The 17,998-nt window shown below is 45.1% G+C and overlaps 6 protein-coding genes across 6 annotated transcripts; 1 reads left to right on the plus strand and 5 right to left on the minus strand.

Moving 5' to 3' along the window:
- Positions 1 to 209: 209 nt before the first annotated feature.
- On the minus strand, positions 210 to 2,435 carry N7469_003226 (glycoside hydrolase family 31 protein; the record flags this gene model as incomplete). Its single annotated transcript, XM_056642146.1, has 1 exon — positions 210 to 2,435. The coding sequence occupies one exon, from the start codon at positions 2,433 to 2,435 to the stop codon at positions 210 to 212; it is 2,226 nt and encodes a 741-aa protein (XP_056504640.1).
- A 717-nt stretch (positions 2,436 to 3,152) lies between these two features.
- rglB (polysaccharide lyase family 4 protein) lies at positions 3,153 to 5,351 on the minus strand (the record flags this gene model as incomplete). Its single annotated transcript, XM_056642147.1, has 4 exons — positions 3,153 to 4,370; positions 4,431 to 4,445; positions 4,532 to 4,623; positions 4,694 to 5,351. 4 exons carry the CDS (start codon positions 5,349 to 5,351, stop codon positions 3,153 to 3,155), a joined length of 1,983 nt encoding a protein of 660 aa, XP_056504641.1.
- A 1,397-nt stretch (positions 5,352 to 6,748) lies between these two features.
- Positions 6,749 to 8,325, plus strand: N7469_003228 (uncharacterized protein; the record flags this gene model as incomplete). Its single annotated transcript, XM_056642148.1, has 3 exons — positions 6,749 to 7,024; positions 7,093 to 8,094; positions 8,155 to 8,325. 3 exons carry the CDS (start codon positions 6,749 to 6,751, stop codon positions 8,323 to 8,325), a joined length of 1,449 nt encoding a protein of 482 aa, XP_056504642.1.
- Positions 8,326 to 8,729: 404 nt separating this feature from the next.
- On the minus strand, positions 8,730 to 11,257 carry N7469_003229 (transcription factor domain-containing protein; the record flags this gene model as incomplete). The annotated part of the gene is made up of 7 exons (XM_056642149.1): positions 8,730 to 9,100; positions 9,206 to 9,444; positions 9,504 to 9,917; positions 9,980 to 10,812; positions 10,868 to 10,952; positions 11,021 to 11,102; positions 11,155 to 11,257. 7 exons carry the CDS (start codon positions 11,255 to 11,257, stop codon positions 8,730 to 8,732), a joined length of 2,127 nt encoding a protein of 708 aa, XP_056504643.1.
- Positions 11,258 to 11,717: 460 nt separating this feature from the next.
- Positions 11,718 to 13,830, minus strand: N7469_003230 (fungal specific transcription factor domain-containing protein; the record flags this gene model as incomplete). The annotated part of the gene is made up of 4 exons (XM_056642150.1): positions 11,718 to 12,125; positions 12,190 to 12,481; positions 12,564 to 12,981; positions 13,041 to 13,830. 4 exons carry the CDS (start codon positions 13,828 to 13,830, stop codon positions 11,718 to 11,720), a joined length of 1,908 nt encoding a protein of 635 aa, XP_056504644.1.
- Positions 13,831 to 14,438: 608 nt separating this feature from the next.
- On the minus strand, positions 14,439 to 16,109 carry N7469_003231 (CRAL-TRIO domain-containing protein; the record flags this gene model as incomplete). Its single annotated transcript, XM_056642151.1, has 4 exons — positions 14,439 to 14,980; positions 15,080 to 15,179; positions 15,245 to 15,286; positions 15,342 to 16,109. The coding sequence occupies 4 exons, from the start codon at positions 16,107 to 16,109 to the stop codon at positions 14,439 to 14,441; spliced, it is 1,452 nt and encodes a 483-aa protein (XP_056504645.1).
- Positions 16,110 to 17,998: the final 1,889 nt, after the last annotated feature.

Consider the following 17,998-nt stretch of genomic DNA (forward strand, 5'->3'; position numbering starts at 1 on the left):
AAACAGAAAATCGGGGGGGAATTCATGATTTACTATGGAACAGGAAGAAGAAGAGGAATTATTCTAAAGAAGTTTTAGATAGAAGAGAGTTGACTAGGTGGGTACTTAATTATAACAGATATTGCTTACTGACAGCGAGGACGAGAGAAGAGAGTTGATCCATTCAGTATACGACAATCATGATCTACTATGTATACAACTAAGACTTGTTAAAAGACATCACCATTCAGAATATCCACACGCGATCCAAGATGAAACATTGGGATATGCTCTACTGGAGCAGCAACTTTGACCATTTGACCACCTGCATAAGTCTCGTTCGTCCACCAATAAGTCCAGGGCTTGGTTTGATTTCCGCTAGTGCGAGTCTGAGGGAGATACACAGACCATTCAGTCACATTTGGAACCGTGACAGGTGAGATCAGAAGACTGGGTCCAAACATGTATTGTTGAGTAGTCACATTATTATTCTGACGTGTCCACTCGGCGACTCGAGCATCGGAAGTCTCAAAATCCATATAAAGAGGCCGCATGATCATACGACCTGTGCGATGAAGTTGCGAAAATAACGCCTGAATATATTGAGCGAGTTGATAGCGAAGATGGATATATGAAAGGATGATGGGAGTATTTTCCTCTCCATACGACCATGGCTCATTGTCACAGGTATACCCATGTTGTACATCACAAGTACGGCTTCCATGAGTGCGCATGAAAGGTAAGAAGGTTGTCCACTGGAACCATCGTACATAAAGCTCACGATATTCTGGAGTGTCAATATTTGCACTCCACGGAACGGTAGGATCAGCCTGAAATCCTCCAGCATCCAGAGTCCACCATCCCCATCCCGTGGCAGCCGCAGAGAGGCCACTTGCAATTTGTGCTCCCAAGGTCTCCCAAACCGCTGTTGTATCCCCGGACCAAATCATGCTGCAGAATCTTTGTGATCCGATGTATCCAGAGCGACTCAAAGACAAGTAGTCGCAGGGAGTCCCCATTTTCGTCGAAGATTCATTCCGATACCCTTCTTCAATGGCCTGCTGATGAGCCCAGGGGTAGAGCTTCCCAACACTGCTCTGAGTGCCTGCGGCATACAAGGCATCTGGCATTGGGAACGGGACTGATTGAATATAATCACTTTGGCCATTGTTTTCATATGCTTCACCCAGTGAACCCCCATCTGCTTGATCAATCCAGAAGTTTTTGATCCCCTTATCGAAATAGTTACGTTTCAGTGTCTTCCATAGGAATTGCCGAGCGCCAGGGTTAGTTGCATCGTAGTTGCGAATATATGATCCGTTCCAAGAGTCGGTTGTGCCCGGACCTGACCGGGTAGCAGATAGGAAACCCTGAGCCATCATCTCAAGATAGTTCAGACTATCATCCGCTACACTTGGCCAAAGTGATGCCATCATCTCCGCATTGGTCAATTGTTTCACCTTTTCTGACATTTTGGCTACATCCGGCCAGAGTCGGGGATCGAGTCCCCAATCTCCCTGGTGAGCCCACGATTGATAGTCGATAACAATCAATGATACCGGGATCTTTCTCTCATGGAACTGTTCCGCCAATTGGACCACCTCTGATTGGTTTTCGTAGCGTAACTTGGATTGAATGTAGCCGAGTGACCAATTCGGTGGTGTCGGTGCTCGACCAGTCAAGGCCGATAAACGTTGCTGGAGAGTGTCATAGTCGCCTGGTTCTGCTGCAACAATCACGTAGTCAACCACAGTGGCTGCGTCTGATGTGAATCTATTGCGTAGCTGACCGAATTCCATGCGACCCGTCGAGGCCATATTCCATACAAACCCGTAGCCTTTGTTGCTCATGAAGACAGGCGTAGGAATATGAGTGTTGAAGTTGACTAGATCAATTGTCATGCCTTTTTTGTTGACGATATGGTCTTGCTGTGTTCCAGTACCGTAGATTTGCTCATCGGGAGTGGTGCTGAAGGAGAATTCAGCTGCAAATTCACTGCCTGATCCTTTCCAAGAATAGTAACGTGGATTGATTGACTTGAGCGGCGCATATTCGTTTGTGAGCAGTGTTTCAGATCCATTGCCCTCGACACGATAGAAGGCTAAGCGATAACCACCGGGATTGCCGCCCCAGCCAGAGGTGCGGACGATCATGTTTCCATTGCGGAGCTCCTCAGTGCGGTTTCCGAGAAACGCGGTATCAAAACTCATCCCATGAGCTTCATTTTCAGGTCCCTCGAGTGGAGGATCATAGACAAAGCCAATTTCTTGACCGGTGGGTGGGCGAAAGGGCCAAGCTCGTACTCGGAAACCATCGTAACCAAAAGGTTGTACAAGGACAGTCTCGAAGCCATGTTGCATGCGGAACCCTTTCGAAGTTGGCTGATGATAATTTTGGCCAGCAGCCGCTGTTGCGATGGCCCCAAAGGCAACAACTGGAAGTATAGAAAAGCGCATTTTATCGCTTACTATTCAAAACCAAATTCCAGCTACTGATCATTCTATATGGAATTTTACCTGTCTTTTAGTTTACTAGAATTCGGATTTAGCCTAATTAAATCGGTTATAATGCTCTGTTAACCCGTGCAGAGACGTCACTAGAGATGGATCGACAGCAATAATTACTATCATCGTGATCCTACATAGCGGGGGAAGAAACAGAAGCGAGAATGCGACGATACATGCAGGGACATCGGGGCTAAGTAAATTGGAAAAGTGGGATGATCGCCAATTTTTCTGTCCGTGATATCTGAGCACAGGCTAGTTTTTCCAAAGCTAGTTGGAATAGCGTGGGGGAGATTCTTTCTGTAGTTGTCATGATGATCATTATTCTTCCTATGTCTAAATAGATGACAATGAAGGCTATCAGAAGCAGTAGACATTGCCTTCACCAGAGGGGGTTATTTCAAACAGTGAATATAAATATTGATTCAAATTGATGAAAGGATGCCACTGCTTTATTTACTTCACTAGTCTACTAACTATATTCCAAACACACAATGCTGGAAGTTGATTCTTCAATAAGTGTATCTTGCTTATACCCGGGTTACACTGAGGGAATAGAGTGTATAGAATAGTTGGTTGAAACTGAATGCATTGAAATAATTCGATTAAATAGTAGTCACGTTTCAACTTGACGAGGACGCATCAAATCCAATTGGAGACCTTTCAAGATCACTCAATTTCCAGCCTCAAAGCGTCATACTGCACGTATACAGTAGCCGGTAGGATTGCGGTCTCGGTATCAGTGGCATTGTGTGGGAGATGAAGACGCAATACATTATTCCCTTTCTGCAGCCAAGAGGCAGGGAACTTCATCCGAGAGCTAACCTGGTAGCAACTCACCGCAGATCGAACAATGCAGCTACTCGATTGATTGAAGCCAATTACCATGGTCAAAGGATTCTTCTTTTCGTTGATGTAGCTCTCAAGGGATAGGTTCGTGTAGGGTTCGCTGGCGTTGTACACATCTGTGTTCCCTGCAGCTGTCTTCGCACCAGCAAGTTGAATAGTGAGTGTCGCAGTCTTCTTTTTCTGTAATTGTTTCTCGTTCATGGAGAAGTTGATGGTCCAATCATTGGTAGTATCATACTCGACGTGTGAGTTGGACGGTGTAGGGCCAAAGACTGACCAGTGGACCGTGTTAAAGTCTACTGCTGGATCACTGACTCCGATCGTATAATTGATGCCGTGAGGAAAATCTTTTGTCCAGTCGTAGGCACCCCAGTAAATGAGATATTCAGGTGGACTTAGAGGATGTGTTTCGTCCCTGGCATATCCGCGACGAAATTCACCGGATGACTTATCTGGAGTCCCCAGTCGCCAGACTTCCTTACCTGCAGATTCCTGCTTCCAGATATCATGGACGGTCGTCTTCTTTCCAGCGCGCACGGTAATATCATCCTTGACAAAATCACCGAAGATACCGTCTGCGTAGATCGTGAGTCGATAGTTCCCTTCCTTGACGCGGTCAATTGTAAAGCTTCCATCTGAGCTGATCTCTGTCCAGTATTGATGTGCTTCTGGTGCTGCGCTATTATCTTGAAAGTAATATCCACTGGCGGTTAGAATGGCGACAGGGCGGATAGCAGATTTAGGAAGCTTGACTTTTCCTTTCAGGCTTCCTCGTTGCTTTGAAGGTGAATATCCTATAACATGCTTGGCAATAGAATCATAAAATTCGGCATTCCACTGAGGATTGGCTAGATCCTCCGCCTCGGCACGAAGAGTTTCTATAGTGTCGGAGCCCTTGCCACCATTGAAAAGATAGAATTGGGGCCCGAAAGTCCGATCAAAGCCATGAGTGATGTTGGGAGTACCCTCGCCGTGATGATTGGAAACCAGATAATTATAAACTATACCATCAACCGTCAAATCCGAATGAATGGGGCCCTGTTCAATTATATCAGCTCACTGCAAGTAACAGCTGTGGTGTTCTGAGATTCTCTGTACCCCGTAGTATGTGTCCTGTTTATTGCGTTTTAGTAGCTGCATTTGTGATTGAAAAAATGGATTTTATTTATGACAGGAATCTGATAGTGCGTCACTCGTACCTTTGTGTTCATCACTAGCCACGCGCCGTATGTAACTCCATCAGATGTCGAGCCATCAGCATAAAGACCGTGAACGCTATTGTTTCTCCAATCTAGAAACAATTTTTGAGTCAGAAATAGAAATATCAACAGGGAGGTATACCGCGGCTAGAGTAAAACTACCATTTGAAAAGGTATATTTGGTAAAATAGTCCGAGAACTGGGTATAGTAGGAATCATTTGGTGTGTTGTTGAATGTCCACGTTGCATCCTGCACTACAACTTGCTTGGAGATAGCTTCTTTGCTAGGCAGAGGGGCGGTCTGAATATCACTTGATGTCAAATGTGTCCAAAGCTCGGTATTTGGCCGAAAGAGTGTTCGAAATTCCTGCAAATTGCGAAGAAATGGTGTACTTTCGTTATAATATGACAGTCGGCTGAACATATGTAAACCTGTCTCGCCCTCTCGAAGAAACCAGTACTGTTGAAATTGCTGACCAGTCGGTGCATAAGTATCAGTCAGGATGAGTCCGCCATATTTGGTGCCAGTTGAGTCAATCCCTTGAACAGCCTTGGTGATGGGAGCTGTTGATCCGGCAGTATAGAACCCAGATGGTATGCAATAACAATCAAGATAGGGTCCAACTCCAGTAGATCCCGACTTTGGACCAAGTAAATCTTTGCCATCCAGAGACAAGTCTACTATTTGGCCAGATTCTCTTGATAGAACCGCGGTTAGACGGTCGTTCCCTAGGGTGATTGAAGTCTTATTCTGTGTCAGGTCCAAACTCGCCAGAGCATTGGTCAACAGTGTCGCAAAAGAGAGAAAGAATCCTAGCATTGTGATTGACCATTGTCTCAAATCACGTCAAGAATGTAAATCTCAAAGATTCAAGCATATTTCAAGATCGTGGTTTGTTTTGAAGGTTTCTGTATTTCAAGAAACGGATGCCAATAGCCCGAATGACTTTCTCGCTTGGAAGAACTTGATCCGCCAAGTGATGACCTGCAAGGCTAATAAATAGATATCAAGATAATTCCACCAATCGGTTTGAGGCTCCCGTGGGAGTAAAAATGCGGAGATGAATATTTTTGAATGTGCGGGGAATTTTTGCGGGGAGATAGACAATTTGCTCGGTCATTGTTAGCCCGATGGGTTGTAAAACTTGAAAAAGCTTCTTTTTGCTGCGAAAAGTACTCGAGATTATTCGAAATACAATGTTTTCACAGCGAGAGGCAGACAAACATCACAAATGATCATCGATATTTTGGAAGGCATAGCTCCAAGTCGTGGTTGAAAAAGAACCAGACGAAGCGCAGTATGAAACTCGTTGGAACGAATGGAGATGTTTTGTCACTCTAATGAAACAGCTGTGTGCTAATTTCTGACTGCAATGTCCTGATTCTATCTCTCATAAGAGACAGAAAGCCAATTGGATGGAGGATAATCCACAGTATGCTTATAAAGAAAGCTACAGGATGAGCCTCAATATTACCCCAGCGTCCGCATCGGTAGGTAGTTTAATATGTTAAGGGAACAATCGTGAGGGGATTCGGAATCTCAATTATTCATGACTGAGGATTGCCAGATGGAACACTAGCAATCAGTTTACCTCTGGAGCAGCTCGACTTTAGCAACGTCGCAATGTTCATGCTTTGTCAAATGGACAGCTACTACTTTGACGCGCTGGAACTTGAACCATCAAGTCCCGTTTATGCGAAGTCCAAATACGAGTTATCGCATTGTTCCATCGACCTAGCCATCCCCTCCCATAAATGTTGGTCTGTGGCAGTGCACATCGAGCTCATACTGGAATTACTTGAATGAGTTTGTTATGATCAACCCGGATTGAATCCCGGATTGCCACCGGATGAAGCTCCGAATTGCAATGCCGAGCAATTACAACTTCGGAATACGTCTCTCAGCTAATCAATAGTAAACACGGCATTTGGAATCGTTGATCCGAGCTCCATTCATCGGCAAATAGCCAATTTTACGAACATTTATAGGCCAATCGCAGGACCATTCTGTGCGGTATCAATCCGCGAAGTCCCACAACCCATCATTACCCCATAATCATTGCCCCATGGGGTTTTTAAATGAACCCGCGATCCTGAAAGGGTCGATTGAAAATTTAATCTGGGGTTTCATCATACGACATAGCTCTCGTTCAATCACAAAACAAACCCTTTTCTATGAGAACAAACTCCACTCAATCAACGGTTTCTTCATCAGTCATGAAAACCAACCAGCCCGATCAGTCCTTACACCTTGAGAATGTTCTCCCAAAGACAACAATGAACGAATCCTCTGGTGACGAAGATTGGCCTTCGCGGTCCCCGCAGGACCCTCGCAACTGGCCTGGGTGGAAGAAAAATGCTCACATCCTGATGGTCGCTTTCCATTCCATGATGGGCACGTTTATGGCTGCTGGGATAATTCCTGCTTATGACACCTTCGCTGAAGAATATGGAGTGTCTGTACCACAAGCAAGCTATCTCACTTCATTTCAAGTATGTGTTGTGCAATTGACCATTATAGTTGATGTCATTTTGGAATTAACCGATTCATTTACCTCTAGATACTTCTACTCGGTCTTTCGCCATTGATTTGGAACCCAATAACTGCTGTATATGGCCAGTATAACATCAGTATTCTGTCTGTCCTGGGAAGTATGGTCTGCAATATCGGTGGTGCTCGATGCACATCATACGGAGCCCAAATGGCCACTAGAGTCTTAACAGCATTTTTGATTTCTCCTCCGATTGGGAATGGCAGCGGTGTGATTACAAAACTATGCGAGCCAGAAAGGCGAGCCCAATGCCTCGGCATATGGGCTTTAATGACTACTATTGGTACGCCCGCAGGTCCATTCTTCATGGGCTTTGTGATCAAGCATATTGGTGTACAATGGATTTTTTGGATATTCGCCATCATCAATTTCTGCCAGGTTCTGCTATATCTGGCCATTGGCGATGAAACAATCTATAATCCCGAAAATGAGCGTGAAACAGAATCTTTCTACGGCAAGATGGTTCCACGACAGATCAGTTCCCACCGGCTAAAGCTTCGTGACTTCATAGCTCCATTTGGTCTGGCAGTATACCCCCGTGTGTTGGTTGCCGCATGTGCGCATGCGATTACATTCTGTTATGGAAATATTGCGCTCATAGTGGAGATGCCTATAGCGTTCGGTGAAAAGTTCCATTTCGATGCTCAACAAATTGGCCTTCAATTCATAGCCATCATGATAGGATGCGTTCTGGGTGAGCAAGTTAGTGGTCGCATGTCTGATTGGTTTCTTTGTCGTCTTCGCCAGAGAAGAGGACACTCATGCCCCGCTGATCGGCTATGGCTATCTTATATTGCATTCGCAACTATTATCGCCGGTCTCTTGACCTGGGGATATCAACTGCAACATTCGGAAGAATGGAATATCACCCCCTGCGTGGGTGCTGCGATTGCTAGTTTTGGGAATCAAATGCAGACGACCATTTTGACAACTTTCGCAGTAGAAAGCAAAAAAGAGAGAGCAGCTGAAGTCGGCGTCTTTGTTAATATTTGTCGTCAGATTTATGGATTTGTAAGTCTTACTGGGGAAAACCTCTAGCTCGAAGTCAATACTGACAAAAGGTTGCTTTAGCTTGGCCCATTCTATTTCCCAGATATGTTTGCCGCTTTGGGCCTGGGAAGAGCTGCAGGTGTAATGGCTGCTATTATCGGTGGATGCGCTCTACTCCCTGTTGTCGCAGTTCAATTCGTGGCCACTCGGGCACCTAAGCATCAAGAATCACAAGTGGAACATGAAGGGTGAACTTGGGATGGTTGCACAAAGGGAAATTGGGTCATCCCATTAATTAGATGTCTCAATTGACAAGAACTTTTATACATAATTCACAGTCAAACGGCTCGGTGCGAGGCATCTTCATTACGCTAGTTCATACTACGGATCCCAGTAGAACAAATTTGAAAAATAACACGGAATTTTGCAAGAGGTGGCTCATTGTCTAGCCACATTAAGAGAACTGCGTATACTGAAATTCAAACCTATTGGTCTTACCACTGTGAGTGGATAGTACCCGTGAAACTTTCAATTTCATGATCTATTACATGTGTATGCAATTGACGAAGAAATCTGCTTCAGGATGCAAGAAACCTTGAAACAAAATAGAAATAGTATTTTAACTACATGAGGTCTCGAGAATGTCGAAAGAGGTATCAGAAGAGATTGCTTGGTACGCTGTTAAGCCATGACATGTCCTGAAAGTCAGGAAGCTCAAAGGCGTCCATCATGGCTGTATTTATACCTTCGCCAAAAGGAATATCATTAAGCACACTTGGTCCGTTCTGTGAGTCCTTCTCCTGGATATTAATCTGCTCACCAGGCTGTTGGTCCTCAGAAACAACCTGCTCATACAATATTTCAAGAGCTGCCACACACCGTTTGGCAGAAAAGCTATAGCTTTGATATTTGCGTAATATGCCCAATGCACGATTCCACGAAGAAGTGATTGAAGTATCACTTATCTCCGATGAAATAGCTGGGCATAAACGACCCGCTATCAGAACTGTCGCCGCAGTATATATGTCTGTACACCATGCAGTTAGAATCGAATTCTCTTAGCAAGTTCTACCAATTGACGGGCAGCATAGCAGCTATGGTATAACTTAATGTGAGTGCAAGGAAACCATACAGAGAATGTTATACCACCAGGCTGGCAATGGTCCGCCGGTTCCATCTGCTGGAACATTATTGTATATCATTTCGATCGATTCTTGGGCTACCCGAACACAAATGATCGAGCATTGTAGGGCAACACGATGAGGAAAAGAGTCACTGATCGGGATCAGAGAGTTCATGGTCAGGTTGTCGCGAATAGAGCAATACTTCGATAGAATGGGACGGAAAAGAAGAATTCGAACATGTAGGAATCTGGGGCAGAGTTTATTAGTAGCTGCCAAAATCTTTATGTCAAATCCCCTCTCACAGACCTTGCGTTCAGCACGATACCCTGGCGAAAAAAGACAGGATTATCCCGTTCAGGTGCCGCTCCCACCCGCAGATGAGCCGGTAGACTTCGAGCCCAAAGGGTAAGATTATGATCAAGTTCGAAAATCGAGTGCTCTCCCTCATTAAGAGTTTTGTTAAAGTAGAATTCATGAATGTCATCTGCGCCGTCGTCTGTAATTGGTCTGTAAAGACTCAGAAGTACATCATTCATGATCTCATATAATTCTAAAGTTTTGGCATAGAATGCCAGCAAAGATGGCTGTCCTGAAGGCTGCATTGGCTCTGCTGCAGCATTTTCAGATATGAATTCATCATCAACAAGCAATGGCAGAGGAACGGCCCCACTGGAGACTTTCGAAATCATTGCTGGTCGACCAAATGTCATGGACATGACTCTAGGAAAAGAAGTGGCTTGAGTAGGGTTATTTCTCCCATATTCATTCAGATATAAACATACCGATCCATCAAAACACAGCCATGCCATAACTTTCGAGCAAGCTGTTGCTCTTGGAAGGTTGAAAATCGTGCTATAGTCTGAGGAAGATGAAGACCTAAACTTTGGGCATTGCGAACCGCTAACCCAGTCACTATCCAGCACTGATGTGCTGAATCTGTACTTTGTAGATATTGTGCCATTAGTAGAAGGCATTGAACGAGACCCGCAGAGCCTGTATCCCATAAGTTGAACTGGAAAAGCCCCTTGGCGCGCGAGAAAAAAGCGTCCGCAGCGGCCTCTCGATCACATGGTGGAATAAAATCGGCTAGCTGACTTGCAAGGGCAAATATAACATTGAATGTACACATTACCATGTTCTCATTGTATTGCAAAGTATCTCCTCGCCAGACCTTGGCATATTCCCCTTTCATATGATTGCAATCAAGAAATGGGTACAGAGGAAACACATAATTCCAGTAGATTTCCATCAAAGAGTCGGCTGTCCTTCTTGGTGGTAAGACGTAAGTGGGAATGCTTGATTGATTCATTCCATTGTAACCCGACAAGAGACTGGAGTGAAGAGCTGTTTCTGGGCTGGCGCAAGGTTGATCTGGCGACGAGATCCTTTTGTCGACGGCTATTTTGATTTGTCGCATAAATCCTGCAGCACTTGAACTCCCAAAGAAACCTTGACTGGCTCGCCCTTCTTCTAATGCACCCATCATCGCATTGACCCCATCGTGTCCGGAGTTGCTGGTGGCTTCTGGCTGATCGGGGCATTTTCTGGCTCGGCTCGGATCGACCGGTGTCTCAGGATAAGCAATGACTGGGGATGGTGAAGATATAGAAGGGTGCTATATCATTTTATTAGTCTATCAGGACACATCATATTATCTCGAAGGTTTCTACCGGCGTGAGGTTTGGCTGTGAAGTTCTTTCTGACGCTCTTGGGCTTTCAAGGTGCTTGATCCGATCCTCCAAACTTGCGATGTAGCTGTATCAAATTTAGAGACGTCTGATATGTGGAGCGTTAGACACCCATCCAATTCATACAGGACTTACCTTTGCGTTGCGCGCTTCTTCTCCAGTTCTCCTGTATAGACACACTTGTCTCCGTCTACCCTCTTGCTACATGGCCCACATACTGTGTCACTTAGCGCGGGTCGCATTCCGGACTCTTGGGCTCCTCCACATACCGGGTTGCACTCCGTCACAGCGGACCTTCCGCGTACGACAGTCATCGCACGCAACAGCAATCTTTCGGCGTTTGATTCGACCTTGATCCTCGGAACTTTTCATGCTGTGGATAGCGGCAAAACCATGCAAGTGAGTGCGAAGAAGGCAAGATCCCCAAGGTGGCCGGAATCGCACCCGAGAACCCCGGTGGGTCTGATACACCAGTGTACTCTAGAAATGATAGGCCAATTCGAAGCCGAGGACCAAAGACGGCATTCTTCCGCACGGGGAAATACACTTCTGAGAGTCCGTGATTAAATGTGGCTTGCAACCCACACTGCAAGATAATTCTGTAAGAAAGGGAATACAGACACGCCATTTGCATTGAAATTTACAATGTAACGACACCGATAAGTATTCTTCCATGGCTGAAAAATGAACAGATGTAGAGAATATGACTCCTATCTCGATTATGATGGATGCGAAGCTATTAGTTTCTGAACAGACCGAGCGTGCTACTAACTAGAAACAAAAGAAGATGGTGCATTTCCGACCTATTTTCATAGTAATGAAGTATCGCCCGTCAATTGAAATTGACCCATCTCAACCAAGATTCCGATCTGTGCACCACGGTGCCATCCATCCAATCCAGGAATAGATCTCGATCATTGACGTCGACATCATGAAGAATGTTATCAACCAAAAGCGCCTGCTCTGGCATATCCGAGACATCGGGCATCACAGCAGAAGGGCCTTCATGGGAAAGAACCTGATCTAAAATATGCCGGATAACTCTTTGACCTTGCTCAGACGCACGGTAATTTCCATCATGAGATTGTATGAAGGTGTCCAAATGCGAAGAAAAAACACTCAGACTCTGGATGATCTCCGAACGAGGGAAATGAATGGTGGCATCCGAGATAATAGCGCGTGATCTTCGCAAAAGTTCGGCAGAGAGTATTCCAGCGGCCGGTAATCCAAAATAACACAACTATTTTTTGAGATGGATAAGGTGAGCTGTTGAATACCGCGCGGATTCACAGAACCAAACTTACGTTGAAATTCATATCAAACACTGGGTGACCTAAGCGAGTTGACTTGGCTACCATGGATAGTAAAGCACTAAGCATCTCACGGGATGTTTCTATGAGGGCACCTGATTGGCCATGCGTCCACTTCTGAATTGTACGAGAGAGCAAGAAGTCATTATACAGAATGTCGAGGTGAAGAGCAAACAGTAATCTGTCTTCAACAACAGGAACTGGTGAGTCACGATCTTCTTCCGGTGTCCATTGAAGAAATTCTGGAAGAGATGCACGAAGCCGGCGGTTCTCCTCCAGCAAGTCTCTATTCTTGTATCAGTTTGAAAACGCAAAGCCAGACAGTCCATGTAGACTTTGATGTAGGATAGATTACTAAATGGACTTACTCCACTTTTCGGCTTATGTCTTCCACTCGATAGCTCAATGAAAGTTCTAAGACTTTCTCCCGGAGAATGCTCTTCAATAAAGAGACCCGAGCCCATGCCCCCTTTGTAATGGACCCTTCCTCGTTCCAACCTCCGTTTTGCTCTAGACGGGAAATTTTTTGCTCCAGCCATGCTGGCTCTGATAGCATTTCTTTGAAGCTGAGATCAAGTGGTAGTTGGATGTCACAGTACCGCCAGCTGATGAGAGGTGGTCTACCTAAGAAGGTAGCCAAAATCTTGTCGATGGTGAAAGTAGCAACCATTGTTCGTTTCCTGAGTTCGGCCAAGTAAAGTGGAAACTGAGCGCTGGAATCTTCGTGAAGACCTAAGGCAAATACCGTAGTGGATAGCTCGCCAAGTTTTCTCCAAGGTCGTGAATCTGTGTAGAAGAGGCTTATTAGTCTCGCTCGGGGCTGGCAACCAACAAGGGCAACCTACCACTCTCTCCATATACTGTGGTCAACAGTGTTGTGTGGTGCATAAGTAGCCAACAAACAATATCATTGATGATACCTGCGCTTTCACAGAACTGAAGACAAATGTCACTCACTTCGCTCGCCATTGTCGCCAAACTTTTCGAGTCTGTGGACCCAGGCCGTTTGAATATCGCATCGTCTTCCGAGAGCCACTCTGTTGAAAGGCCAGTAATGCAAAATACTAGCCCAACTATCTCCCATCTACCAGAAAGCAGTTGTTTGAAACCAGACCATGACATGTCAGGGGTTGGCTTGAAGGGGCGCGCGTGAGTCCGAAACATCTCTTTGGATAGTTTCAAAGCATGGAGATTTTGATCGACGGCGTTCTCTGGACAATCTCCCCACATTTCCTCCATGAGTTCGAAGATCAACTCCGTTAATGGCAGACCGAAAGACCAGCCTTCCCATATCTCAAACCGCATAGTTACTACATCTCGGTAGAAAGACAGATTACTCAACAGTGTAAGAACCTGAGCACCTAATTGAACCCTGCGAGAATCCATGGGAACACTTTCTGACTGACTGACTGTGTTTTCTTCTTTCAGATACTCCTGAGAGCGTAAGAAAGGCATGAACTCGCTTGCTGCATCATTGAAAGTATTCGAATAGCTGGTGTTCCCGAGAAAGCCGGGAAATGATACCGAATGTTTCTTTTGATTCCATCCCTGATTTTCGCTTTGGAACGTAGCATGATACTTTTGCGTGATACCTTCCTTTTGAATTTTTTTTTCTACTCGGTCGTTGTAAATCATGTCGAGTTAGAGGCGCCGGATGATAAATGCAATCCCCCCGCAAACCTCGGCGGGTGCAACGCCCACAGATTGGCATCGTGTGGTCACACCTGAGCTTTGATTTCCGACAAGGCTCACAAGAAGATAGCTGACCATTACGACGAGTAGTTGCCATTTTATCACCCATTTCCAGTTTTCTGATCAGCAAGAAGAGGAGTAGAAAACCGATTGAATGTCATCAAGACTCGGAGTTCGGAGTTCAAAGCGGCTGACTCATCTCTTAATTAAAGATTGTCAGATTTGAAAAGATTGTATTCATTTATAAAAACAATTGACATATTTGAAGTCTTGAGATTGGTTCAAAGTTGATATAGAATACAAGTCCAGTCTTGCTTTTATCTTCCAAGTTGATGAAAAATGCCGATTTCCACGAACATTACTTCATTTTCCAAATTTGCTAGTATAGTAAGTATTTCGTACTTCGTTTTACAATAATAACACAATATAGGGCAAGGCATTTCATATCGAAGAGTTAGAGAAGGTTAAAAAGTTGTAGGTATCATGATTCATCAATTCAAATAAACTCTAACGCAGTAAGTGGATATCCAAACTTGTAAATATGTAAATATCTATGAAACAGGAGTCTGAGTCGCAGTGCCATTCACGCTTTCTAAATGGCGAAATTCCGAAGCTTTAGGAGAATGTTTCATTTCCTCAATTTCACCCTCCTTGGGATAGAAGTTTACCTTTCCATCCTTTTGGATTACACCCATTCGGTCGAGGCAAAGCCGAGCACGTACATAAGGGTCAAGCTTCCAATAGTTAACCCTCAAGCGCTCCGCAAGATAACTGCGTTGACTTGCGACCGACTGAGTTTTAGTCTTGTCTTTCGATTTGGCCGCATCGATCCATTCAGAGGTGGAGGTCAAATACTCTTCCCCAATCTGATGGCGCTCCCGGATAAGTGCATCGCGTGTTGTTGTGTCCGTCATGGGAGCATTTTCGCTCTCCTCGGGCTCAATGTATTTATATTCCCACTCCTCGGATCCTCCGAGGCCTTTCAGGATCTGGTCTCGAGAGATGAATTTCTCCAGATCGTTCACATTGTTGGTGAACTGAACCTTGGCGGCGATGTCTGGGTCCATCCAACCTCGAATTAATCTCCAAACGCCTAAGCCCAAGAATAGAAATATTAGTCTGCAATTGCCTTTCAGATACGCAGAAAAGGAGCCAACCAAATGTGACCGGAAGAAGTGTAACTTTTACATACCGGAGAAGACCCAAGGCGCGTTGTGGATCAGTAGGACACCCAATGACTCTGGATAGTTGGCCTCAAAGCACTTGAGGATAAATTTGACAGGAGGGTATTCCTTGCAGGCAGGTGTCAGCAATAAGATTTCCAAGCTTGATTCAATATGGCCGCAATTTTGCTTACCATGTTGGACAGGCCAAAGCCGGTCATATCAAATAGGACACACTGTACAAAAATTAGCGATTGCTTGATACGATGTGCAAAGTCCGGCAAGACATACCGCAGTTTCCACGGGGGCAGACATTGTCAGGCGAACTGATTCAATGACATGAACAATGTATCTCTCGAGCGTTTCCTCACTCTGAGCCCCGGGCTTGTGCAGGCGTACACGAATTGTAACAATCGGCCTGCCAATCTTGTCCACGCCGTGAACATAACTCTTTCCCATACGCATTTGGGCAAGGAAATCTTCACCGTCCTTCTTGTCTTTGACGTTCGATTTGTTCTTGGATTGTTTGAGAGCATGCAATTCGCCCTTGGCCATGACGTCGTCTTCGACGTGCATTTCGTTCACGCGCCAAACAATGGCATCCATCATCATAGCGAAGGCCTTGGGAACGTCCCATTTACGAGCTCGAAGGAAGCGAAGGAGCATGCCATCGGGATGATCATGCTTCAAAAGTTCAAGCACACCCTCCCGAAGTCCAGCGGGGGTGATCTCCGATAGAGACTTTTGAAGCATTTTCGTTTCCTGGGCGCCGATACCAAGCTCGCGCAAGGATCCCAAGACTTTCTGCTGGTATGGAGAGCTGATAGTTGTACTAGTCTTATCGGAGACATTGCTCTGGGTGCGACTGAGAAGGGATTGTCGGCGTTGCGGCTGAGTTGGACTGGCTGGAGTGGCATTCTCCGTGGCGTTCCCATTGGGTTCATCAAGCGCAGGAAGCTCGACAGCCTTCAGAAGAACAGACCACAGGTTTTGAAGCTTAGCTTCCTGGGTTTCATTGAGGTTTCCCAGAAACCCGGGTTTAGGGCCGTCTGCAGCCATTGTGGAGGAAGATTGAATGATCGGATAATAGGTGAAGTTATAATGGAGAATTTAACAAGTTGAAGTGGATATCTGCTGACAGGTCTTCAATTTCAAAAAGTGAAAAAGACCAGGGGACATACGAGATCAAATATAGCATCGCGTCCCCTGATCGTCATCCACATGAAACCCCTCATAGCCTCCCCACGCCTCGGTTCCAACGGGTTTGAAGGATGGAAACTTGGGGGAAACACGGACCAAGGCGTCGCGGGGTTTGGATCGTCGATCGGGGGGGGCATTGATCAACAATAGGTCTGCTCCAGCCCAAAGAGATGGTTAAAATTGGTAGCTAATTCTGACTGCCCTGTTCTGTAGTCTATATTCGATCTTATTGCTATACATACAAATCATTCTTTGTACAAACTGGACAGCCTCGGACCCTCGGTCGCAAGTGGATTTGAGACACAAAGTGCATGTGGGTTGCTAGATAAATCTCAATTTTCGAGACGCCTCTTTGAGATGCAGGGGAATATGCAAAAACAGGATACAAGGTTAATATATATTCTGTATCTACACCAGGGAGCTTCTTTCAATGTCAAAGTGCATATATTTAGGGCAAGCAGATATTTGAATTCTCTTCATAGTCACAACTCGGCACCATACAATATGTATTCCTCGAGTATCATATCTTCACTTTGCTACATCTTCTCCAGTTTGTCCCCGCTCTAAAGACACTAAATTATGATCCCCTGCCTGAAATATGGGGCCCCGCCATGCCCCTCCATGACTTTCGGGGCTATCGCGCGTGGCCTCTCATTGCTGTGCCTTTACTCAGTATCACCCAATTTGCACAGGCTGCTCGACCTCGGAAGTGGCGTATTCGGAGAACTTTGACCCACGATGTGATTGAAGAGAACACCAAGCTGTACTCCGTACTCCGGACATACTACACGACGGGCGTCATAGGCGAGACCTGGCGCGGACACATTATTCCCGTCAGGGCAGAAGTGCCGGTTGATGTTCCTCACTTGTTGAATTTCCCTTCAAAAACCCCGGCAGATTGGTGGAGATGAAGATCTTTACCATTTACGGATAAAAGTCTCCCCCCAAGGTTCGAGTGGAGATTGAAAAAGCCAGAAATGAAGACGTTGAGAACAGATGAACATCTACGGAGTACGCCATCGTGGTGAGAGTTCTCGCCAGTAATAGACATCTGCCTATTCATCTTGAAAGCATTGTATAAAGTAACTGATGTTCTCAAGTTCCATAGCATAATATCTATCAGAGATGTTTCGAATTTAAGATCCTACCATCCACCGGTAGAAAAAGAAAACTCTTAAGTGCTAGATATTTATATGTCAATCAGTTTATCTTGAAATCAGGCGTGATAGTCTTGAACATATCAGATTCGTTGAGGGGGTTTATTTCACTGAAATGAAAATCCCCAGGCGCAGAGTACGATGTTTCTTATCTTGAATGAAAGTACTACTGAGGTAGGTATAGTATTGGAAATCTCTAGGTCAATATATCATTTATTGACTACAGTATGAGAGACTCCATACGAAAAAAAAAAAAAGTACACTACCCTAGAGCAACGCAGTCTAGCGATGATCATTTTTCACAGCTGATGCGCATCATTGCCGAGGATTGCATGGAGACGGTGGATATCATGACGGCAAAATGGCATCATTTGTGGGTGATAAGCGACTCTCTAGAAGTATATGCATAGTAGAAGATCCGACTGCGGGGTGTAGACCTAAGGTAAACTCATTCTCTACATAGTACGTTATATGAACATTGTTGTTCAAATTTGGAGGATGACCGTGACAACAAATAGTTGGGGATAGTCAAGACAATACGTAAATTGGTTCTAAGGTTCAAAACTAACAACCATGTCTATTAACTATATT

Source organism: Penicillium citrinum (assembly GCF_028827155.1).
Source record: "Penicillium citrinum strain IBT 23319 chromosome Unknown utg000002l:1.0-3833315.0:1.0-3834789.0, whole genome shotgun sequence".
In the NCBI taxonomy this organism is placed as follows: Eukaryota; Fungi; Ascomycota; class Eurotiomycetes; order Eurotiales; family Aspergillaceae; genus Penicillium; species Penicillium citrinum.